The sequence below is a fragment of the Neolamprologus multifasciatus genome, chromosome 8 (genome assembly GCF_963576455.1).
Source record: "Neolamprologus multifasciatus chromosome 8, fNeoMul1.2, whole genome shotgun sequence".
NCBI classification, from domain to species: domain Eukaryota; kingdom Metazoa; phylum Chordata; class Actinopteri; order Cichliformes; family Cichlidae; genus Neolamprologus; species Neolamprologus multifasciatus.
Genome location: NC_140446.1, coordinates 6214006 through 6238857, shown reverse-complemented (window position 1 = coordinate 6238857; position 24852 = coordinate 6214006). Strand labels below are relative to the sequence as shown.

At 40.1% G+C, this 24852-nt stretch overlaps 2 protein-coding genes across 3 annotated transcripts; one reads left to right on the top strand and one right to left on the bottom strand.

Moving 5' to 3' along the window:
• Positions 1 to 1942: 1942 nt before the first annotated feature.
• On the bottom strand, positions 1943 to 7560 carry psme3 (proteasome activator subunit 3). Its single transcript, XM_085169666.1, has 10 exons — positions 7400 to 7560; positions 6866 to 6898; positions 6205 to 6267; positions 5064 to 5168; positions 4917 to 4965; positions 4726 to 4844; positions 4284 to 4420; positions 4107 to 4161; positions 3241 to 3327; positions 1943 to 3150 (listed from the first exon to the last, which is right to left on the bottom strand). Exons 1-10 carry the CDS (start codon positions 7439 to 7441, stop codon positions 3070 to 3072), a joined length of 771 nt encoding a protein of 256 aa, XP_085025792.1. The 5' UTR covers positions 7442 to 7560; the 3' UTR covers positions 1943 to 3069.
• Positions 7561 to 7602: 42 nt separating this feature from the next.
• nbr1a (NBR1 autophagy cargo receptor a) lies at positions 7603 to 24600 on the top strand. Of its 2 annotated transcripts, XM_085169611.1 has the most exons (22): positions 7603 to 7817; positions 8167 to 8229; positions 8327 to 8345; positions 9288 to 9310; positions 10540 to 10722; positions 10854 to 10931; positions 11034 to 11257; positions 11370 to 11489; positions 11693 to 11992; positions 12345 to 12504; positions 12915 to 13163; positions 15260 to 15400; positions 15615 to 15690; positions 15868 to 15978; positions 17436 to 17615; positions 17705 to 17863; positions 17995 to 18149; positions 18239 to 18651; positions 18783 to 18868; positions 19079 to 19166; positions 19396 to 19495; positions 20127 to 24600. In XM_085169611.1, exons 1-22 carry the CDS (start codon positions 7716 to 7718, stop codon positions 20307 to 20309), a joined length of 3213 nt encoding a protein of 1070 aa, XP_085025737.1. In that variant the 5' UTR covers positions 7603 to 7715; the 3' UTR covers positions 20310 to 24600. The 2 variants fall into 2 exon arrangements, with proteins under 2 accessions (XP_085025737.1, XP_085025738.1); XM_085169612.1 differs by lacking the exon at positions 11693 to 11992.
• Positions 24601 to 24852: the final 252 nt, after the last annotated feature.

Genomic DNA, 24852 nt, shown 5'->3' with positions numbered 1-24852 from the left:
TTTACATTAGTTTACAGTCACAATAGTCAGCTCGCCTTGGTTGTTCTCCTCAATTCTGCTGTACAGATCAGATCTTATTATTGTTTTTGTTTTGCAATTTTTGTGAAAACAAATGTTTTTGCTTCATTTTAGTAATAAAAAAATATAATGTATTATGTAGATGGGAGGCTGAGCTGTAAAACTACTGGCTGTTTGAGATTGAGGAGGGTGTTAAAGGCACACTGGAGGGAAAATGGAAGAGAAGTTAACTTTTGAATTTTATGCATGGCATACCACACATAGGATGCATCTCAGAATTTTCACTAAGGAAACACTGACATGCAAACTAGGAGTGCTAAGAATTGAACTGTTGTGCATGACCTGCTCTAATTTTGTAGACTTAGCAGATCACTGAATATATCTTCTCATCCTCACATAAATTTTTCTATATTTACTTAAAGATGCAGCTCTGGACCAAATAAATAAATAAAAAGAAGTGTCGGAATAAAAGGTGCTTAGAAAAACACGCTTCACAAATATGCACAGTCTAGTCTGATCAGTGAAGTCCTTCATGCCCCTTGTCAGCTTTTCGAAGTTAAGAAAAGCATTAAACTTTGGGTATTAGTCTAACTGCAAAGAGTGCAAGTGTGTAAGACTTACCTCTGACATATACAATTCCCATATTATGCCTTAAACCTAAAACTAGCACCAAATTAATACAAACTGAACTAATTAATCAAAACTAAACAGAAGTAAAAACAATACCACAACAATACCAAATATTAAAAAAACTAATGACAAACACAAAACTGTAACTACATCTCTTCCCGTCTCTCTATCAATAAAGGCTAAAAAATGCCATAATAAATAATTAAAAAACAAAACATATGCTTTGTGTCACGGGGCGTTCTCCTGCTAGAAGCAACCATCAGACGATGGGTCACTGTGGTTATTAAAAGATGGGCATGGTCAGAAACAATGCTCAGGTATTGATTACATCACCACCGTCAACCTGAACCATAAGGTAGGCTGGATCCGTGCTTTTATGATGTTTGCACCACATTCTGACCTTACTATGTGCAGCAGAAATGCAGCAATGTTTTTCCAGTCTGTGAACTGTAGCCTCCCTTTCCCAATCTTGGCTGACAGGAGTGTTGACCAATGTGATCTCCTGCTGTTGCTGCAGCTTCAAGGTTCTTCTACCTGGTTATTACAAGGAGTTATTTCAGTTTCTTTTCAATTCTCTTCTGACCTTTGGCATTTTCTCCTACAGAACTGCCGCTCACTGGATATTTTCTATTTTTCAGTCATCATCTGTAAACATTTGTAAGAGAAATACTCAGATCAGCCTGTGTAGCATCAACATTCACATTCAAAGCTGCTTAAATGATCTTTTCCCCCATTCTGATAATCAGGTTGAACTTCAACTGGCTCTCTTGAGCACGTCTGCCTACTTGAAGGTGTCGAGTTGCGGCAATGCAGCTCTCTGATTAGATATTTCTCTTAATGAGAAGTTGAAAAAGTGTGCCTAATAAAGTAGCCAATTAATCTATAATATCATAATCTGCTGGTAAGTTTAATTTTAAGAATCTCAAGTTTTGAGTTGCTTAACATGTGAGTGAAGTTACATCAAAACTTTCCTATCTGACACCCATTCAGTGTGATCCCGTTAAGCACCACTTGATCTTTAATTTTTAAACTGTGGATTTGCTTTTATATATATTTGGGATGCTGACTTCTGTGTGAAATAAATGCACATTGGACGAAGGATTTGATATTTAAACACACAAAAGTCGGGACCTTTACACCTTGGCTTAAACTGGCAAGCACTTACAAGCCACAGCGACATCTGCAGGTCAAGAGGAAACATTGTATCTGTGTCACACCAGTATCTGATGTTTTGCTTCAAACTTCAAAACAAAAATAAAAAACAAAACAAAAACCTACAACATGCCTCCAAAAGTCTTATCAAAAAACAGTCTTTTATTCAATACAATGAATGCTCCAACATAAAAGAAGCTTTTGACTCATGAATTTTCACTGAAATCATTTAAGCCCACGACTTAAAACTTGCATCGTTTTCATATTTTGTGATATCTACAAGTCGCAATGTCTAACATTCGCAGAACAAATTAACAGCATGTTTTGCATTTCCTATGAACCACTGTACTGATGATGCAGCAGGAGTCCAATACAAGACAAAATCATTAAAACAGTAACAAATAACGGGCAATAATGACAAACCACTTTGCTCTGAATATTTAAGAGCTACAAACGAGGCCGCTCACGAGGATCTGAGGACAAAATGTTTAATTAAAATTAAAAAATACAAAGCGCTTTTTGATATCAGAAGCCCCTTTCAGACATGCACTTTTCAAATAAACAGCCATCTTAACATTACCGAGCCAGACTGCTTAACACTTTTGTTCACTCTGCAAAATCCTGAATTCATGCGGTAGCAGACAGACATGCGCAGGTCCTGAACGGCAATAAGACCATTTTAATAGTATTTTATCTCATCAGCACCAATTAAATCATTCATCTGGGATTACTAACCCAGGAAAGAGTTTAATCCTTTCCGAGCCCGAGTGGGAATGACGGGGTACAGCTCCTTGCACATACACAGAGGCCCTGCAAGTGTGGTGACACTTCACTGCTTATACTGATAATACTAGCTGCCACATATCGCATGCATACAAGAACTTCTCTGCAAATTACGAACAAACATGAGGAACATTAACACAAAATTGATAAGTGCGTGACAGACTGCCATCCGTTTAATAGCAATCTGGCGCATGTCTGAAAAGGGCTTATGATCTGTCTCCCCATTTTCTGAGTGAATACTCTTCAAACGGTTTAAAAACAATATTTTACAATTAAAACAAACAAAACGAAACATGTGTCCATCTATAGAAGCTATGTCTTTGTATTGGACTGTGTTGATTGTATTGGAGAAGGTGAATGTCTAGCTGTAGTCCTGCGGACCAGGGCCCGGCTACTGTTGCTCAACAGGCATGGTGAAGAGACGAGGGGGCAGACGGCGTGGGGTGGGTGGGTGGGTGGGTGGATGCTGAGACAGCTGGATGAACATCAGTACAAAGCGTCAGCATTACTGCTTCGAGGCCTCTTGATCTTCTCGATGTTCTTCAGGATCATGTCGTGTAACGTTACCTGGAAACAAGCAAATGTATCGCTTATTCTGCTTTCTGAATGTAGGCAAGTATAAATAGATGCTGATAAATAATGAAGGCCACAACATACGTATTGATTTCTGAGCTCCGAAACTATGATTTTCAGACTGATGTATTCCTTCTCGTCAATCTCGGTTACTGTGCGCCGATAGTCCTCCTGTTTACAAAAGTTGATTCTATGTTTATTTTTAATTGTACATCTTTTAAATATAAAACAGAACTGCCGAAGTCAGTGGAAATGGGTGCAGATAGGCTGATATCAAAGTTTGTCATTTCACTAAAGGATAATTGATAATAAGAACTTTCAATTCTGCAACAAGACAATTTTTTAATTAACTTGTATTTAACCACGATGCACCTTGAGATTAAAATCTTTTTCAAGGGTGACCGATACTAAAATTGTTTCATACACATAAGAGCTTTAAATTCTGCCAGATATACAAACACACTCTGCTTTAAACTCAGCAGCACTTACATCTGCTCCTTCCTGTGAGGAAGAACACTGCCACAGCCTTTACAAAAAGACCTTGAGTGGGCCACTGGTTTGGATGTTAATGATCTAACACTCAGAAACTGACTCCATGAGGGTGGCATGAAGGCCAGCTGCAACTGGCTGCTATACAACCACTAGATGTCACCGTTTACAGCCTAAAACCAAAGACCACATATTTTTAAAGGCTTTTGCTTTCAATATTTCTTATAAAAATGCAAATAGTTATTTTACAGCCGTAAGTGTATAGGCTAATTATCCCAAATGTACAAATCATCTGTAATCCTTCTCTTCTCCCCTTTGTTTATATGTATAAAGGAAAAACTCTTAATTAAAAGAAATTGTTTAAAAAAAAATAGTTAATTTCTTAGCATTTGATAGACTTTGACATCTATAGTATAACTTATATGGCTTTTTACTTTCTAATACTAAAGCTATTCACTTACCACATGTGGATATTTTGCTATTTTAGAAACCAGCTTTGCCCTTGTGATGTAGTATCTGGAGGTACAGAAGAAAGACAAAAATGGCCTCTTAACATGAAAGCGACTTCACATTGTAAAGACAAATCCCAAAGCTGGGATGTTCATATGAGATTGGGATTTCTGCAAGGTTCTGCAAACCTTGATATCTGGTCGAGGTAAGATGCAGCCTCCCCTTCAACTGTTCTGAGTTCAGCTACTGTCTCCTCCTGGATTGACACCCCAAAGTTGTTCCCATCCTCTATCCTGGGGATGAGGAGCTGAACCCACATTTTAACCTGCAGAAAGAGACAAATATAGCTAAGAAAAGAGGATGCAACATCTGACAAGTAAACACTCACGCCAACAGTATTTTAGTTGATGCCGAGCATGTGATCGTCATCTTATATAAAGAACAAATTCAATACCCTTTGCTTGTTTTCGGTCCCGACTCTTAAATCTGTGCCTTGCTTCTCCTGTTTCATTAGTAAGCCTTCATTTGTCACACATTCCTAGCTTTGTTGTAAGTTCATGGCTCCTTGCTGGGGATGCCAAATGGCCAAAATAACTTACTTAGATAAAAGACTTTAGAGCTCTTACTTACTGTGTTACATTTTTCTATGAGTGTCCTGATCTCAGGCTTGACCTTTTCAATAAGATCAACAAGGTTTGCATTGCTCTTCATCATCCCATCAGGCATGACAAAGACCTTGGTGCCAGTCACTGATAAAGGAGTAAAAAGTTAAAAATACATAAAATACAGACTAAATATTCAGCTAGCAAAGCCGTACTTACCCATGTCATCCCCACTTCCATCCTCCAGCTTCCTCTTTTTGGCATTTTGCTGTGAGAGAGATGCAACAGTTAGCAACAACTTCTCATCCTTGCCTTACCAACAGTTACTGTAACCATACAAAATCGAACTCTAAACTGGATCCTCACCGCTTCTAGTCCGTCGTGGAGATTTGAGAACAAGATGGGATCTGGCACTGGCAGATTTATGTCTGAGTGAATTTCCTTCAGTTCAGTGATGTTTATGCTTGGATCCTGAACAAAAATGAGAACATTAGTTGTCAGACATGGTACAAATATAAATATACAGACATGGTAAGAAGAAAGCACATCTGCTGCCAAATCTAATCTATTTCACATGTCAGGACATCAAAAAAGATGTTCTAGAAGGTTTGAAAAAACAGATGAATAGACTTCAACAAGACTTCATATGATTATGTCATTATGTAGTCAACAATAACCAAGCGATAGGACAGAAGCAGTGTGAGAAAAAACTAAGACCACACCACGATTCAATAACTTGTAGAACCACCTTTAGCAGCAACAACCTGAATGGTTTTCTGTCTGATATCAGCCTCTCACAGGAGGAATTTTGGCCCACTCTTTATATGCTGCTTCACTTCATTAAGGTTTGCAGGTATTTACTAATACACAGTCTCATAAATCCCTGCCACACAAAACACCTTATTCTCTCTTTTTCACTCATTCTGTTGAAGATCATTGTCTTGTGTGACCCAACTTTAGCTGTTAAACAGATGGCCTCACATTTGAATCACGGTCGACTCTGTGACTGGAAGGTTTCCAGGTCCTGTGGCCGAAGAGCCTTCTCCCAGCAAATCTTACAAACAAGCCATACTAGTCCAGTCTTTAATTGTGCTGTCATGCACTTTAACATTTCACATTCTAACTGAGGCCTTTAAAGTCAGAGATATAACTCTTACAAAAATTACATCTGAACATTGTAGTGTGACCTTGGGGGTGAGTTAACTGTGATTATTACCAGCTATTTCAATGTTTTCCTCTTGTGAGCAACCTCCCTCACTGGAAAATGATGGACTTCAAATCGTTTGCTTTTATAGAGATGTTTATATTTGCTGATGACCAGTTCGTAAAGTGAATTTGTTTAACAGCACCTGGCTGTTACTATTTTAACTCTGGACAACTGATAAAGACTGACTAATAAATAATGAACTTTAATGCCAAATAATACATTGGAAGGAATGAGTTTCAACTATCCACAAAGATTTAAAATTATACCAACTTTATTTAGCTGAATGTATAATTAACTGACCTTGAGGAAATGGTCAAGTTCCAGTAACTTCTTTGGGAAAAAATTGGCGACTAGATCCTCTGCCTGGAAAAAATGTGCAGTGTTAGTGGAGTCTTTGACATCACAGTCATAATAGGTGTGTATGAAACTGTGCTCACCAAATATACACATTTAGCTATACATATATAGAAACATCTATATCTGTGAGTTTGCGCACTAGTTACACATCAGAAGGTTGGTAGATTTATCCCCCGTTCCTCCACTACATGTGTTAATGTATCTTTTGCTAAGATACTAACCCCAGTTGTCTCCAATCCATCAACTGGGGTGTGTGTGTGGGTGAGTGTGTGTGAATGTCAGATAAACAGTGCTCAAGTACAGATAAAAATGCTTTTGAATGTATGTGTGTGTGTGTGTGTGAAAAAGAGTGCAATTGGGTGAATGGGGCTTAATAGAAAGTGCTTTGAGTGCTCAAATAGAACAAAAGGTGTTATACCAGTACCAGACTGGTGTTTCCCCCTTTAGTAAGTTAGACTTAATTTACTCATAGCTGGACGCGGGCTTCCATTAAATAAAGAAGCAGACTTTACGCCTTAACTACAGGCCCCTAAAGGCTCACTATGAGCCAGGATTAACTCCTGCATGTATACATTTTAATTTACAACGTAAGACAGAGACTTACTTCTGCGGTGATACGTTCCTTGAAAGCAGCGACCTGTAAACACAAACAGATATACGAGTTTGAATACCAAGTTAACAAAAAATACTAATTTCACGTCAGTAAACTTTATTTTGGTCCAGTTTTAAACACATGACCGGTTCCTCAGTGTGAGAGACAACCTCTAGCATTGGTAACTCAACGCCGGTGTGAACGGCAGCTGGCTGAGTTAGCTAACTTGGTAGCTCAGGCCTTCTTCAGTGCATGTGGTCGTAGTAGCAGCAACCATTTTCCCAGCACAGGGGGCTGTAAATCAAACTTTATCTAGATCCCCGTTACGCTTAGCGCTACCCTGACACCATACCTGAGGAAAGGTTTGACAGGTGTACTGCAGTAGGCGGGAAACAAGAAACCGGTTAGCCGGTAGCTGCTCTTAGCCTGGCCTTATCCGAGCTCCCACATCATGCTACTAAATGTGGCTAACATGCTAGCAAAGAACATGGCAACAACAACACGCAGTATAAACTCAACTGGAATTCACAAAAGGCCGAACCTCACCTTGGTTTTAATTTCACTATCCACCTTGAGGAGTGAAGACATCTTATGTAGTCGAATATGAGCAGAACGATTGTCCCAACAGCATTAAATTCACCTGTAAACGTGTGGCTTATCACTTGTCTGCCACACTTCGTGAGCTTAAAGATGACGACAATAAACATGCGACGGAGCCGTTGTTGCGCTTGCGCGCAACGTCACCGTCTTTTTCTAGACGCAGCTGACGATGTAAACAAGAGAAAACATCCGAGGGCAGCGGGGCTCACACAGGCCGGGTTTCACGCAAATGATAGCCATTAAGCACCCATAGACGGCGGACATGGGGCTCCCTGTTACGATTAAAGTCAATTTTCGGGGGAATGTGAAGAGGTTTCTGGCTCAGGATATGGATAAATTGGAGTGGGAAGCTGTTGAAGTCTGGGTAAGCAGCTAGCAGAGTCTTGGCTAAACGCTGGCGCAGTTTAGTGAAAAAGTAGGCCTAGACGTTTTGGCCTAGACATATAAACAGAGCTCCCAAAGGATAATCGATGTTGTTACAACAATAACAATAATGTATTTGTAAATAATGTTTTTTAAGCCAACCGGAGCTTTACAAAATATAGGCACACAAGTGAGGACGTGCTCAGTTTGATTTAAGGTTACTACATATGTATAATACAGTATCCAGCTGTGGAGGTCTTTCTCACTGACTCAGACATGGTTCATGTTTTTCCTAACACGTGTGAGGAGAAAAACTGAACTGCTCTCAACTGTTCTGCGTTACTTTTCAGATCAAAGCATCGTTTGGGATCAACCACTTTCAAGTGAAATACTTTGATGAAGACAATGAAGAGGTAAGGGATTGTGGTACATTGTAGATTTTCAGTGCTAATGTTTTGGCAGAGTCCAAATTCAGTTTTTAATTTTGATCTCATTTACCTTATATTTCAGATTTGCATAAACAGTCAAGGTGAGGACAATATTTAATTGCTTGTTTTCTATATATTTTATGTTGAATATGTTTAGGCTTAGGTCTTCCTTCAAAGGTAAATCACCAGGACTTTGTTAAAAATATATGTAGCCAGCATTTGTTTAAAGCTTGGTTTAATGTACTCAAAATTCAAATACATGTTTGATTATCAGATGGCTGAAAAATAGCATGAAAAGGCACAAACCTCTGTTAACTAAGATAGCAAAGACTCTTTTCCCTAACTACATCTTAACACATTGTGCTTACATGCATAGTTACCCCCTAATGACCTGTTTGATCCAGGAAAGCTGTCCAACTGATAGATTCCTAACCTGATATGGATCTATGATAGATAATATTGGCATTCATAATATGTATTGTAGAAATTATGTCAAGTCCTGTCTTCAGAATTTGCTTTGGTGGTACATTTACCTAAATACAGTGGACTTACCAACAGCTAAACTGATGCTGAACCATTGAAAGGCCATGCAAAACATGTGGTCCACACAAAGGTGTTAAACAGAGACAAAAGGTAACACAGCAAGGGCCTGGAAGACAACAGCGGGGTGTTAAGACATTTAAATGCACAAGTAAAACAAATGGGTAATTCAATTGTAGGCTCAAACACTCCATGGTGTAGGCAACTGCCTTTTGGTTACAGGGATTGTGATCAACATCCTTTTCCGCATTAGTTATAAAAAATGTGTGTCGCGCAAACCGGTTTTATATGCATTGTGTTGAATACTCACAGCCCTGCCTGCAGGACATGTAGCATAATATGCATAACAGTAAACACTGATGTGTGGAGTCAAGCTGCTACTTTTTGAGCCTTACTCCTGGTGTATCCCTACATGGAAATACCAAAATACCAGGTAAAAATACAGATTTGAGTCACAAAATGTGAAGTTATTTATTGTTTGTTTGTTTTTTCCCCCCCCACAGATGAATACGAAGAAGCCATCAAGGTACTGTAGCAGTGCTAGGTTTAAACAGAAATGACAGAGTGATAGCTTTTGTTACTGTAGAGCAGTAATTCTCAAACTTTTCAAAAAGATTACCACCTCATAAAATATATGGCTCTTAAAGTACCACCCTTATGACTGACATTAAAGTGCAGTAGTATAGGGTTACTTAACAGCATATACAGTTTACACGAGACAATTTTATTTATTATATGAATGTTATTTAACACCTAGACTCCCAGAGAGCAGCCATTTGTCATAAATAGAATAGCATAGAATAGAATAATCCTTTAATTGTCCCACAAGGGGAAATTTGGTTGTAACAGCAGCCAGAACAGGATGTGACAAGTGATAATAATAACAACTGTACTGCATTAAAACATTAACAGCAGGCGGGATATCCAATCTTTAACTGATGATGTGATGAAACCTGCTTCTGGGTCTAAACTACTCTGCGTTTATTAAGGCTCTTGTTGTGTATCTTGTTCTATTTAATCTGAACAAGCCCCTAAAAATGGCATTGATCACTGTCAGCCTCTCTCGGTTATTATCACCCCTGTTCATTTTAAAGCTCAGTTTTTAAAACCTTACCGTGTAACTACAGCCCAGCCCATGCAGCAGTATATCAATGACTAACCTCGTATTGTGGATGGATTATCTCAGTCGTTCTCCTGACTGAGGTTTGGTCCATTTCCAGCATCCTGCCATGTGATTGCATTGGGACCCCTCACGTTAACTTTTATCTAGTGGAAAAAAAGTTAGCGTTCATCCTCCAGCTTCACTGTGTTTATATTATGCTAACATAGCTGTGTCGCTGGCCCAACTTCAGTAACCCTAAAAATGTCACTGCTGATTATTTATGTCAGAAGTGATAGCAGAACTATTTTAATCTTTCAATCAGAACATGGTATATTATTCAATCTTTAAAAAAAAATGGAGACTTCACGTGTACCACTAGAGGGCGCCCACGTACCACAGGTGGTATGCGTACCACAGTTTGAGTACCACTGCTATAGTATATATCCTTACATAGAGAACTTGCACTGTAAAACTACACTTAAGACATAAACAACACAACTGTGTCCTTAATTAGACTACTAAAGCTATAGAATAACAAATGGTGAAAATCACAGAATATATGTGCAGTACATGTTCTATGCATCTGTTCACACATCACATTGCTACTGTGTCACTTGACTGCGGTTTGCATTCTATGCTAATTCTCCACGCAGAGTGCAGAGAAGCAGGGAAACCAGTTGCACATGAATGTGTACAAGATGAAAGGACAGGCCTGTGGGGGCCCACTGAAGACCGAGGTGAAGGAGCTGAAAGGAGACCTTCGACCCGCTCCTCCTTACCCCTCAAGGGTTAAAACAGTGGACAAAGGCACGCAGGTCACCCCTGAGCGAGAAGCTGTAAGTAATTCTACTGTTCCCCCCAACTTTCTTTTCTTTCTTTCTGTTGGGGAAAAAGTTTGTGCTTCTTTATTAAAAGCTAAAATCTCTGATTTTGTCACTTAACTGAAGAATGGTGTATTTTCATGCAGGTAGCAGTAAAAGATAACAAGGGGAACAAACCAGATGATGAGCCCCCTCCTATGTGGTTTAGATCATACATGGAGAAGGTAAAATCTAACCGCTGCTGTGAAGCAGTATTTGTACATTGAACATTTTATTTTTGATTTGCGATTAAATAAAATACCGTGCTCTGCTTCTGTTTTTCATAGTTTAAGGATGAGGTGGTAAAGGAGGTAGTAGAAAGAATGTGCAGCGACTTTTCTGTCCAGTGTTGTACCCACAAATCCCCTGAAGGTCCCCCTGAGGCAATTGGGGCTATTGGCGGTATTATGGGACCCAAACCAGGCCCCTCCACCTCGAACGGATCCCTTGGCTACACCCCAAACTGCAGCAGCTGCAACAAACTCACCTCTGAAGGAGCCTACAAATGCAGGTATGCGTGAAATTAACTCACAACATTGTTTTTAACCATTTTTACATGTTTGTTGTTTTTTAAGTAGCTGTGTAAATGTTTACATTATTGTCTTTGTTATTTTCCCCGCCAGCGTGTGCCCATCCTGCATCCTGTGCGAGATGTGCAGACATAGCCATGACCCTAGCCACAACCTCGTGAGAACCAAGACACCTCTCTCCATCCCAGAACATGGAATGTCAGGAGAGTTAAGGTAAACAACCTAATCTGAGAATAACTCTGAATTAATGAAGGAAAATATGAATAGAAACACACACAAAGTGGGATTGTAAATTATTCTTGCAGCTAGATTACTGTAATTAATGACTTATCAATGGGAATTTTTATGATTTTGTTTTTGGAAAATAAACATTTGATAGTCCACAAATAGGTGTTCCTGATGACATTTTAAACCAGGTTCCCAAGGCGAGGAGACAGGACAGTGCGCAAGGCCGAACGACAGCGCCTCAAAGCAGAAAGAAGGCAGCTAAGAGCCGAAGTGAAGGAAATCAAGAAGAAACTGAGACTGGAGAAGAGGGGGCTGCAGTGGAGTGGGCCCTCTACCTCAGGAAGAGCCACTCTGACAAACATGGCCTCCACATCCACCCAGGTCCCTGCCCTGTCCCCTCCTACTGCCTCAGACACAGCCTCAGGTCCAGCCCCAGCCCAAGGTCCCATCCCTGCCCTGGTCCCTGAACCCCAGGCCTCCAGTCCAGAGTAAGAGCCACCTCGGAAGAGCGTCCGACAGTGCTGGGTACCTTGAACCCAGCATGGATGCAAAAAAGTCTTTTTTTCCAAGAAAAGAAATGAAAATATGCCATCTTTGTAATCTAGTCTGTATGAGTGTATCGCTGGCTGCTCTGGGGTGGTGGAAATTGTTGGAACTACCTCAATGTGAAAACTGCTGCTGCTGCTTCATAGATTTTCTAAGAAAATTGCTTTTGAGCTGCAAAAAAAAAAAAAAAAAAAAAAATCTGCGGTCCTGCTTTTTTGATTCGTAGAGAACAAAAGATGGGTATTATAAGAAACCAGGGCTTTTTTCAACAATGCTCTGTACACTTGAAACTAGGGGTCCCGGGGTCTCGCACACGTCCTTGGTGCCCACTATGGCTGCCTTGTTTCTGGATGAAAATCTGCCTGACGGCACCAATCTGGAGCCTGGTACCAAGTTCATCAAATACTGGAAGATGAAGAACACGGGCTCTATCTGCTGGACCTCAGAGACTAAGGTACCCCTCCCACTCGTCAAGAGGACAGGCTGCACTCTATCTTTCCCTCCTGCTTTACTTCCACTTTGAGCCCCCACTGTACTCATAGCCTCTTCTTATCCACTAACACCTGTTAAGATTTTTTACCCAGCGTAATACCACTAACGCCCTCTCTGTCTAAGATATTTATTATTTTAATTCAGTTAATCTGTGTTGTAGTTTAAGTTTGAAGTCTTTGTCATTGTTTGAATGGATGTGTGTGTGTGTGTGTGTGTGTGTGTGTATGGGTGGGTGTGGGTGTGTGTGTGTGCCCCTGACTTGATTGTATGTATTCTTTTAGTTATGTGACTTTTTTGCATGCTCTCGTCTTTGTGCTTTTTCGCATGTGTATTCCTATTTTGTGTTTTGTGTATGTGTGTACGTGCACCCAGCTAGTGTTCATGTGGGGAAACCTCAGCTTGGCATCAGAGGAGAAGAGGGAGGTGCCGGTGCCCTTGCTGCCACCCGGACATGTGGGAATGGTCAGTGTGGCCTTAGTTGCTCCTGTGACAGACGGGACGTACACCTCCCACTGGCGCCTGGCGCACTGTGGGTCTCAGTTTGGCCCGCGTGTCTGGTGCAGCATCGTGGTCAAGCAAAGAGACAAACGCACCGGACTCAGGCATCAGAGAAAACGACTGGCAAGTCTGCTATTCAGTAACACCCTGCACAGCTGCAACATGTGCACATCTAGATTATTGACTTAACTCAGGCTGTTAGTCGTGGACATGGATGACGCACTCTGCATATTTCTCTGAAACAAACAGGATAATTATAGGGCTGTAACAGCATAACAGAAGCATTAAAGTATTTTCTACAATCAGTTAAACTGTTAAAATGCATTTTAAATGTTTCCCGTTTGCTAAATGTGTGGATTTGCTTTTCATAACACAGCAAATATAGCAAGTTAGACCTCAGTCACACGGGCTTGGAGACGAGTGGATCACCCACAGGCGACCTGAGGGAAAAGTGCATTTTTCCCTACTGGTTGGTGGGTGGTTACTACTCCTTGTGATTTCTTTGGTTGCTAGCAGATTGCCATTGTTGTGCAGGCTTGTAGCCTGGAAGATGCTAACATCTGTGCAAAGATTAGCCTTTTACTCTCTGAGCTGCAGAGAAATTTAAAAGAGAGAACAACTGGCTTCAAAGTAAAAGCTGTGCCTTACTGCTTTTAAAGGGCGCAACTTTTACTTCACGTTCTCCGTTTCCGGTTTGCGTGGTTTCACTGCTGCTTGGTGAGTAGTTTGGGAGTGTTTGCTTCGCATCTTCCATGCACACGACAACACGTTGGCAACCGAAGGAATCACAAGGTTTGCAGCAAACCACTGCCAACCATCTACGTGGTCACCAGTTTGTTTGTAGGCCTCGTGAAAGGAACTTTAGGAATCGATTTCACAACAATCACTCGCAACCGGTTTGTGAATAATTATTTTTTCCTCCGTATAGGTTGTCCACCAACTAGTTTCCAGGCCTGTGTGACTGTGACCTTTTGAATAAATTCTAAAAATAATGGATAGATCAGTTACCAAATTAATTACCGTTTCTCAAAAAAGCTGGGCAGCTGTGCAAAATATCAGTAAAATTATAATACAATATATATTTTAACATTAAGCTATATTTTTTAATCGAAAACAGTCCAGTAACAATATATCAAATGTTGAAACATTTTTTTAATTTAGTGTATGTGTGGTTTCATAGCGTAGTGGTTTACACTTTTGCCTAACAAGTATAAAAGTTCTGGTTCGATCCCAGGAACGCATACAGATCCCTTTATGGTCAGGAAGGTTTTCCAGTGTAAACAAATCAAACATGCAGAGAGAACCACTGTGATGTCGCAACCAAGCACAAAAACAGCATCACAGGCAGGCTGAGGTCTTTAGAAGTAAAAATGGTGCTACGTTTTACAATCCACCTGTAAGCACATACCTGCAGCAGGTATGTAAGCAGGTATGTGCGCAGCAGGAGTGGATTGAAAATCACCGTATAGGCTCTTTGAGCCTCTTTAAAATGCCCTGAAGTAAAGTGGAAAACAGTCCTGTGGTCTTACCAGTCAAAGTTTGAAAACCCAGTATACTTGATGGTAAAGACGGGCCTTAGTACACATGACTTGGGTAGTAATGCTACTGTGTACAGGCTTTCAAGACATGTGCTGACGTGACATGACTTTGTAGGACGTTCTGGCCTGTGCAACAAAGCAACATCTCAGATCACATTTTTCACTACAGCTGCACATCTTCATAGTAAAAGAATCTCCCCACTAAACCGGCCTGCCTGCTTTCCAGACCCGTGAGCCATTGCAAACATTTGAAGCATAATGAAACAAAAAGTCTGACGTAGGAGGCTCTGGACTGCTGAGCTAGTGGATTCCTTTATTAGGCAAGAATAGGATCACATTTGCTTTTAAAGCTTTTTGAATTCTGCTCACAGCAAAAAAAAAAAAATCTGTTTCAACATTTGAGATAATGTCGTGGAGGTTTTTTACAATAAATAGGAACTAATTTGTAAATCATTGTACTTATTTAATGTTCTCTACCTCAGTATGTGAGCATGTGACTCTGTGTACTTACGATAAAAATAGAAAATTAAGAATAACACAGAATTAAAAAGGTTAATGCATGACAAAAGATCACATTCTATAAACACAGAAGTAAAATTTAAAAAAAAAATCATATTATGAATTGAAAAGTTTCAGTACACTTTAGTGACACTAACGATGGCACACTTGTTTGTCCTTCAGAAGAAAGATCTCAGACCACCGAAGGAAGAGATGAAGCCAGAGGAGAAGGAGGCGCGGGCCAAGAAGGGCCACACTGGCTTCTTGGCAGGCCTCTTCTCTGAAGACTACTACTTCCCACCAGTGGACTTCATGACTGCACAGGTGTGCACTCGAAAAGCTCAGAAACCTAAAACATGCTTTAAAGTAGCTTCAGTCAATACTCCTGAAAGCTAGCAGCAAGGGCAATTTTTACTAAGGAAAATATGTGAAATCTGTTGAATAACAAACAGTACTTGGCTCTTAATTATACACAGAGCTTGGCAGAAGTACACTGGCACTTATTTTTATATTTTCCCTAATTTGTTTTGTTATTAAGGATCTTCTGTCTTTTGAGTTGCTGGATTTAAATTTTGCGTACGACATGGAAAGGGTTCCTCATAACACCCCGGCAGGTGAGTCAAGTTTAATGCTTTAATACAAGAAGGATAACTGTTATTATTCATTATCTGTTTTTTGAATAAAGGTTTTGGATGAACTTTGTTCTCTCCAGGTTTAACAGTTTAACCAAGTGAACGCATCGGGATTTAGAAACATAAACTGTGTCGTGTTTTCTCTTCGTTCATTTCTAGATTTGACACCGTGTATATCCCCTCTTCCCTATTGCACTGTTGTGTTGGACAAGTCCAGCCCATCTCCCAAAAAAGAGGAAACGGAGATCTCAGGAGTCCGAAAGCTTTTTGGTGAGGCGAATAGAGTAATAGAAGACACACAGAGTAATGTGTGTTCAGTATGAATTCTTACAATTACTGGAAAACTAAGTCTGCCAAAGCCATGGGGTGTTAGGAATAAAATTTAACATTTAACCCCAGTCAAGTCGGTCTCGTCCCCATCGAGTCTGTCCCGTATTTAGCAAGTGAAAATAAAATAAACAATAAAAGGTGAATCAAATAGACCATTACCGCAAGGCTGGGATGGTCCATTTGGTAAAGTAAATCCGTTGGGCATCTTTCTTCACCTTTTGACAATAATTCTGATGGCAAAAGAGCCAAACGGAATAAAATTTAAACTTTTGAATTAAAAGTATTTTTGCCTTAAATCAGCTGTTTAGAGGGCAGCTTCGGTCATTTTACACATTAGATTTCAGTTCAGGTTAAGCTCTTTGTGCCTCTAATTTGATTTGGTTTGCACAATGAGTCTTAATTACTTACGCATGACTTATACTATATGTGTTGAATCTGCTTTGAGCCTACAGTGTAGTCAACACAAGTGCCTGACGGCCGTATTCTTGGATTGCTCAACAGTTTTGCCACCGAGGCACTAGCTGGTGGTGGAGTTTCTCTCTTTGAGTTCAATCATTATCTTCCAGTCATTTAAAAAAAATGGTGGCTCGAAACAAAGCGCACAAGCTGTCGATTAAAAATCAAGCCAGCTAATTGCTGTAACTGTCTGCTGGCTCACTGATCAGCCCACTCGAACCTTTCATGATTTAATTTCTGGACTTAATGCAAGTTTATGGTGTTTGCAGTTAAATAGCCAAACAATATCACATGATTTCATTTAAAGTGCGATTTTTAAATCAAATCAAATAATTATTACATTTTAAAAAATGTCAGTTTTTTTAATTAAGTGCACTTCCATGCGGTTTAATTAGAACTAGGATGCATAAACTAACAACTGATTTAAACTAATCCTACAGCACCATCACGGCAGGGAGTCAAAATACTTGTATTATCTCAGTTATAAACCGTGGTAAGGCGAGGCAGGTTTATTTGTATAGCACAATTCAACAACAAGGTGATTCAAAGTGCTTTACAGAGACATTAGAAACAAAAACAAATAAAAACATGATTTAAAATTGATTAAAACAAGCAAACAAACAAACAAACAAATTAACAAACAAAACAGTATATAAAATCAAAACAGATAAAATCAGAACAGTAGATAAAATCAGTAGTTAAAATGTAAGTTTTGAAATTTAAGCTTAGTGGTAGCCAAAGTTGTAATTATTTTTGCCCATGGTGTCTTGTTTTAAAGTTTTAAAGACATAGTTTCAAGATATGTGACTGAGGTTTGGTGAGAATGTCTTCAAAAGTCATTCTCATATAGTTTCGCTTACGTATATTTAAATAAATTCTTAATGTCCCGTAGTCTTGAAGTGCAAAATTATTGATCTAATTGTTCGTTGGACTTTCTTAAGGACGGAAACTGAGGAATCTGAAGGAGGTGTTTACGCCTGTAGCCCAGGAGGAGGAGAGGGACGATGAGATCAGTGGAGCGCAGTTCCTGTGTGAGACCGTCATGCGATCCCTCGCTTTGGAAGAAGCCCCCGACCACAGACCCCCTCACAGGCTCCAGCGCTGCGGCCACAAACCAAAAGGTGAGGAGCCTACCAGTTTAATAGTTGTCAACATCATCTTGTTTAATGTGCTAAGCTGTTGTTTTTGTGCTACTCTCACACGTTTCCAGTAGTTTCCCCGGTTCTGAACTTTGAGAAAACAGACGAGTCGGAGGAGACCGACGAGTTTCAAGAAGGAAATGAGATCGGCGCCGTTAAACCTGAAACTTCAGCTCTGCCTACAAACATAGGACTCAACTGGATCGCCCAGAAAGAGGAAACCAGGCCAAGTTAGTGCACAACATCTGGGATTTTTTTCGTTTCTGCTTTTTTCTACCAAAATGTCTGTTTCTATTTGTATGTTATGGTGTGACCTCAATATCCAGATGTTGATTTTAGTCATTTCTTTCCTTCTTGCAAGTTTCTCCACCTGAACCAGAGAATAAAAACCTGCGTATGAGTTCACATCATAATAACGAGGACAAAGACTTTGAGGCCTGTGATGGTACCCAGAACGTGACGGATGATCGAGAAGAGAAAGAGGAGGATGGAAACAAAGGGGAAGACTGGGATGAGGTGACTTGATTAGATCTAAATTATTGTAAGAGAGTTTGTATAGAAATTCTCATGTAATAAGATCCTCATATTCTTCTGTTGTGCCTCAGATCAGCAGCCAGATCTCCTCAGTCTCCTCTGACGATTACAGCGTCATCCTCCCAGACTGCTTTGACACCAGCCGGCCTCTGGGGGAGTCCATGTACAGCTCCGCCATGTCGCAGCCTGGCGCTGGTGCTGCTGCTGTGGCCTCGGACAAATCGGATGTAGAGCAGGAGGAAGAGGAAGAGTCCATCATGGAGCCGGGCAGGGATGCACTACTGGCAGAGAGGCAGGAGCTGACAGAGGTGGCCTCTGCTGAGGATTCACTGGGAAACGCTGGGCCTCCACTGGTCACTCAAATCAACAGCAGTGTGAACCAGATGCCCTGTGCCTCCCAAACTGTGGATGAGGTGACCTTAACCCCTGAAGTGGTGCCATCCCCTGACCCCCTGCTTCCCCCGCCGACCCTCTACTCACCCAGGTTAGATGGGGAACACATTTGGATGTTAAATGATATGAAAGCAAAATGTTATTATTTTTTCCCTGCCAGGATTTGTCCCAATGCCCAGACTAGCCTCAATTTTCAAAATAAAAGTTTCTGTATTATTTCAGGTCTGAGGCACTTTACCTGGCTGACGATCCCAGTTCTCCAGCCTGTGACCCAAATGAGCCGCATCAACCAAGAGTCCACCTAAATGGTGAGTATCACTGCCACAGCTAGGTGGAACTACATTAGATATAAATAACAGCACAGCTCACATTACTTAGGGAACACATTTTGCCCACTAAGCCAAGACAGGAAGTTAGACTGCACACCACCTTTAAGGATCTGTTGCTTCAGCGAAGGGTTTTGTTCCTCATTTAACCTTTGTTTTTGTGTAATTTCCCCTTTTTTATCTGTTCTTCAGTATCATCTGGTCTGTCAAGATCAGCAGGCTCAGCAGCCAGTGCCTTTGAGACATATAATCCCAGGCCCAGCAATGCTCTGCAGCCGAGGTACAAAAAAACAACAACGATTTATTTCTGTTGAATGTGCGTCTGTCTTTAACACGTCCATGTTTCATGTTATTGTTTGATCTATTAATATCCTGCAGGATCAGTAAAATTTCTTAGATTTGTGGCGTGCTGTCTGCGTTTCGTGACAGCGTGGCTAACTGTGCCACATTGCTTCCTGTAACACTGTTCTGTGCGAGGTTGTGTAACGACAGCGCTGTGTTCATTGCAGGGGCCAAGGAGGAATCACAGAGGGACTTGTTAAGGGAGCTCTTTCTGTGGCAGCATCTGCTTATAAGGCTCTCTTCACTGGACCAAGCTGTTCAGTAGAGGTATATAACACATCCTGCTGTTTAGAAACACTCACACACAAGCAAATCTGCCAGAATTTATCATCTCTTCAGGATTTAATGAGGATTCAAAGAAAATTTAACATCTCTGTTATACTCTGTATCTTCTTTTTTGCTATGATTGAATCCCATAAGGTTTTGTGTTATTTATTATTTTTGGGTTAATTAATTCTTACAGTCGCTATAATCAACAATATAATGGATCATGTGATTATTTCTATATTACATCAGTGATCCATCCTCAAACAGTGATCCATTTTAAACTCCAGATTTTTCTTCTTTTACTCCACTAGAGTAGCTTTGCGTAATTCACAGCTCACACTAATTATTATTTATTTTGTACTGGGCCTTGGTGGCGCCCCTTAATTCAGTAGAAGCCTCTTGGATGAGAGGGGAAGCGATCAGTAAAGTGTTTACTGACAGAACGAGGGCGCTTAGGGCCACTTTCCCAGGGATTTCTGGAAGTCCTTCTGAAGCCACATGAGTGAAACCACAGAAAGTGCAGTTTTTAGTCACAACAACCTCATAATCATAAGATACACATCCCTGATTATATTCCTCTTACCACCCTGCTTTGGTAAAAATTCACCCACGTTTCTCTTCTCTTTTCCAGCGAGGCATCGACCCAGCCACCACACAAAGCCCTTGCAAGATGGACCAGCTTTTGGAGATGGGTTTCAGAGACCAACGGATGAACCGGCGACTGCTGAAGAAGCACTTCTACAGCCTGGAGCACACCATCGACGAGCTGGTGCAGTTGGCCGAAAACCGCCGCAACAGATATAACGTTACTTAGGAGCGAAGGCGGCAAAGATGTGAAAAGTCAGCGTTAAGGTTGTGAATTAGTTTGACTTTAAAACACAGTGTAAGGATAATAAAAAATAATTGGATTCATTCTATTGGTTGAAGGTTGAAAGATAATTGGGATCAATATGAAATACCGTAGCCTTTATTTCTTAATTCTAAGAGATAAATGAACATTCATTTGTGGCTGCTGCCTTTGCCTTTAATTTAGCTTTACCATTTTGATACAGTTAACCACAGATACACACTCAGAAGTTATGATGATGGCGGTTAATCTTTGCCATGGGCCTTAGAGCTCTATGGTTCTGGTAAAAAGGAGCAGGAAGTAACATCTGGACAGGACTAAAGTGTGTATTCCAACTCATCATCTTAGTGTTCGTATGGCCGTAGCAGCTGCTTCCTCAGTGCTGAGAAATAAGTGTATAGGCAGGGCTTGGCTGGAGTCTCATGGAGCACAAAGCTGTGAAAATGAAAACTGCTGAATGTCCAAACATGTTCTGAAAAGCCAGCGGCGCTCGTGTACGACGATGCTATGAAGCTATGTGAATCCTCTGGGGGTTGGGGGTAAAAGTGCAGTAATAAGAACAAGAAACACATATTTAAGACATTTCTTGATTATTGTAGTGAAATCTGCCTAACAATGCAATCTTTTTCTGTATCAGAGTACTGTTATTTTAGACGTTGACATGTGGAATGTACACAAAACTGTCCGAACGGATCACTGCTCGGACGCAGATGTTTCTGTTTTGTTTTTTATACTGCTGTTTAGGAGACACCTGCATGACAGGTAGAGGCTTTTAGAGACGAGTCGTGTTTTTCGTGATTTTTAGCACAGTTAGAATGGAAAACGTCCGCTTTGCGTCATCTGTCGTCATCCCTGCCTGCCTGCATCTCTGCTCGTTCTCGTTTAAACACCGACACCAACTTATAAAATGTCTTTAAACACTAACTCAAGCAGAAACGTCTCTAACGACACATTCCTCAAGTTCATAACGGAAACGGAACCAAGTATGTTTTTATTTCGCTACATTTCCTGTTTTTTTCCTTAGTTTACTGAAGGACACATGTTGGTTGACATGTTGACTGATGAGCGTCTGTCAGGTTTTAAGTTACTGTACATCTCTTTGAACGATTTCGCCTTTTTGTGTGTTTGGGGTTTTTCTTAATCAGTATTTTCTTATGAATATGACTGTCCATGTTTCACATCCGTGCTCTAGAAAATAATTCTGACTATATCTCAAGTTATTCTGTCACAGAATATATACATTAAACAATGCTCTGTCAATCTGCCAATAAACTATTTGCACATCCCTGTTGCCTGTCCAGTTAATGACACACTGCTTGTCTTATAGTGTTTGACTCAGGTCATACAGCTTTGCATTCCCTGGGGACACTAAATGGTAAATGGCCTGTATTTATATAGCGCTTTACTAGTCCCTAAGGACCCCAAAGTGCTTTACACGTCCAGTCATCCACACACTGGTGATGGCAGCTACATTGTAGCCACAGCCACCCTGGGGCGCACTGACAGAGGCGAGGCTGTCGGACACTGGCGCCACCGGGCCCTCTGACCACCACCAGTAGGCAACGGGTGAAGTGTCTCGCCCAAGGACACAATGACCGAGACTGTCCAAGCCGGGGCTCGAACCAGCAACCTTCCGATTACAAGGCGAACTCCCAACTCTTGAGCCACGATCGCCCCATAAACCACCAGGAGCTCTATAAACCCCGATTTCTTTAGAAGTAACAGTACTTAGTGACTTTTACAGTTTAATGACTCAGTGTTAAAACTATGTTAAAATGCATATTACTAAAAAATGTTTTTTGTAAACTTCCTTTGTGTTTCAGATGCAACTACAAGTTTTATACAGCTGTAATATTTACACAGTAAACTGCCAATTTTTGCATAGAGATTGTGAGCAAAGGGAAACAGATGATCAGTTAAACTAGATGTACACTCACTAATTTCATTTATTTATTTATTTCACACTTGGTACAAAAAAAAAATCAATCAAACAAACCAACCACACTTTCTATCAAAAACACTACAACCATGTGTGAAAAGGAGCAGGAAGAAGAAAATATTCTTATTAAACCCTGCCCCCTATCTACAATCCAATTTATATTACAAGTGGGCACCAAAAATCAGGGAACAAACCAACATTAACATTTATCTCCGGTCCTAACCCAAACCAAACAACAAATTTACAATCAGAATATCCCACTCCACATAGTAACAAGGAGAAAAATTAAAATTAAAATAAATAAAACAAAAATTATAATGGATCCTTTTTCAATGAACTCCAATTTCATTCACATTCTTCATATTGAGTTATCGTTTTAAACATGTAACACTTTTTAAAACAATGTAAATTTATACAATTCTTTAAATTATAATGAACTAATGCTTTATTAGGTACACTGTGGCATAGATTCAACAAGGTGCTGGAAACATATCTTGGAGATTTTGGTCGACGTTGACTTGACAGCATCATATAAGTTGCTGCAGATTTGATGCCTTCACATCATCCGAGACTGATCCACCACATCCCAGCGTGCTCTACTGAAGATATGATAACTGCAGAGGCCATTTGAGTACATTGACCTCACCGTCATGTTTAAGAAACCAGTTTGAGAATATTTGAGCTTTGTGTCGTGGTGAGGTAGAGTCAGCTGGAAGCAGCCATCAGTTAATATAAAATAAGATGGGTCTTTTTGTTTATACCCATTTCTGAGCGTCTAAATCCCACAGCAAATATTCAAACTCATCAGAATGGACAACATTTTTCTAACCTGTTGTCCAATTTCCAGCCTCATGTTCCTGTTCTTAGCCAACAGGAGTGGCCTTTCATGTTGTGTTTCCTTCTCTAGCCTTCTGCAGCCTTCACTACAAGGTTCAACATGTTGTGAATCCAGGGCATTTTCTGTAAACCTTAGAGATGGTTATATGGGAAAACCCCAGTAAATCAGTAGTTTCACTTTTAAAATGAATTTCTTTAGGATCTCATAGAGTCGGTTTTCATATAATGAAGATACTGCTAGAGGTCCGGCACAGGCCCGCACACATCTGCCACTCTAACTGACTCATTTCCTGTTTTAATACATTTTCAAATACTAATATTTCATATCAAACGCTCACATGCCGCCCACTCAAAACCTCTTCTCTATTGAAACTAGTAACTGCATCCAAAAGCTGCGCCAGCCGAGACAGTTATAGTAAACTGAACTGAAATCTGTGGGTCAATTATGAAACAGCAAATATGGTGGGAGAAGGGTAACGTCTCTGTCAAATATGGAGTTGTGTTTAAAGGTTGTGGCCACTTGTTTGATGAGGATTTGACTGTTTAGAACGTTTGCTAACAAAGCAGGGCATCTGGCAGAGTGGAATGAAATAAGGAACCTGATGTCAGAACACTGTTTATTGAAGAGAATATAGCATAAACAGGTTGTGTGTCTAGTGTGGGTGCTTAAAGGTGTAAATACACAACACAAACATACTGTTAAGCCCCAAATTATTCACCCCCCCTGCCGTATTTAGGTTTAAAGTCATCTTATGACTGGAAGTAATCTTAACATTTTGGAGTGTCCCGCCTTACTCTGATAGAGAATCTGCAGGGAGTTGGAGATTATGGTGTTGACAAAGACGCCTTTCAACCAAATCCCAGAAGAAACCTGCAAAAAGCTGCTCAGCAGTTTCAAAATTGGTTTGAATGCTTGAACACCTGCTGTTTTTAAAAAATGCTAATGCTGTAACATTTATAGTTGTGTACATTTTTAATAATGGGAGATGTGAAATTGTGAGCTTTAATGTTGAGTCTCAGTTTCTAAATGTATCCCTTTCCTTTTTTTCTTGTTTTTTTTTTTAAACTTTGCTGTTTATTGAGAAGAGTATAAATAATTTTCTAATTGCCATTTTTACTCCTTTTACATTGTTCTGTTATATTTTGAGAGATACCTGCCTTGTTTCCTACCTGTTTCTTGTTTAAATTTAAATCTCTACTAGAATCTAGATCTTTCAGAATAATTTGGGGCTCATTTTATTACATTAGGCTATGCTCTTATTATGAATTCCTGTGGTCTGTCTAGCTACAGAAATGTGTTTTACTAGAAGAAAATATTGAGTTGTTTTGTAGAAAGGTGTATTTTTGTTTCCAGCAGACAACTTTTGGAGATGTACAACAATCATGGCAAATGACATTTTTACAGGACGTCTGGAAACTGAGACAGAGCAGTTTACTTGTTGAAGAAGTGTTTTATTGCGTATTAAAGTTTATATGAATCGAGTTTACACGTGATTCCTCTTATTGGGCAAAACGTCCTCGGTTTGAGATAATCCGAAACCACGTGATGACAAGAAATGTAAATCATTTTCTGTTGTAACCCACAAACTGAACGGTAATGTGTTTCACAAAAGTAAAACGTCACTATTCCACGTCTAGTTGTTTGGAGCTGGATCCGGTGTTGTGCCAAAAAGTGATTGTCTGCCAAAAACTGATTTCCAATGTTTCTGTGTATTTTTTATGTGTAATATCTTT

Bases quoted from the DNA above. Each gene is read 5' to 3' on its own strand.
- psme3 (XM_085169666.1), bottom strand. From the start codon at position 7,441: ATGTCTTCACTCCTCAAGGTGGATAGTGAAATTAAAACCAAG. The intron at 6,899-7,399 runs GTGAGGTTCGGC...TTGTGTTTACAG, and splicing joins ATAGTGAAATTAAAACCAAG to GTCGCTGCTTTCAAGGAACG. The intron at 4,421-4,725 runs GTAAGTAAGAGC...CTCTTTCTGCAG, and splicing joins TCATAGAAAAATGTAACACA to GTTAAAATGTGGGTTCAGCT.
- nbr1a (XM_085169611.1), top strand. From the start codon at position 7,716: ATGGGGCTCCCTGTTACGATTAAAGTCAATTTTCGGGGGAATGTGAAG. The intron at 18,150-18,238 runs GTGACTTGATTA...GTTGTGCCTCAG, and splicing joins AAGGGGAAGACTGGGATGAG to ATCAGCAGCCAGATCTCCTC. The intron at 18,869-19,078 runs GTGAGTATCACT...TCTGTTCTTCAG, and splicing joins ACCAAGAGTCCACCTAAATG to TATCATCTGGTCTGTCAAGA.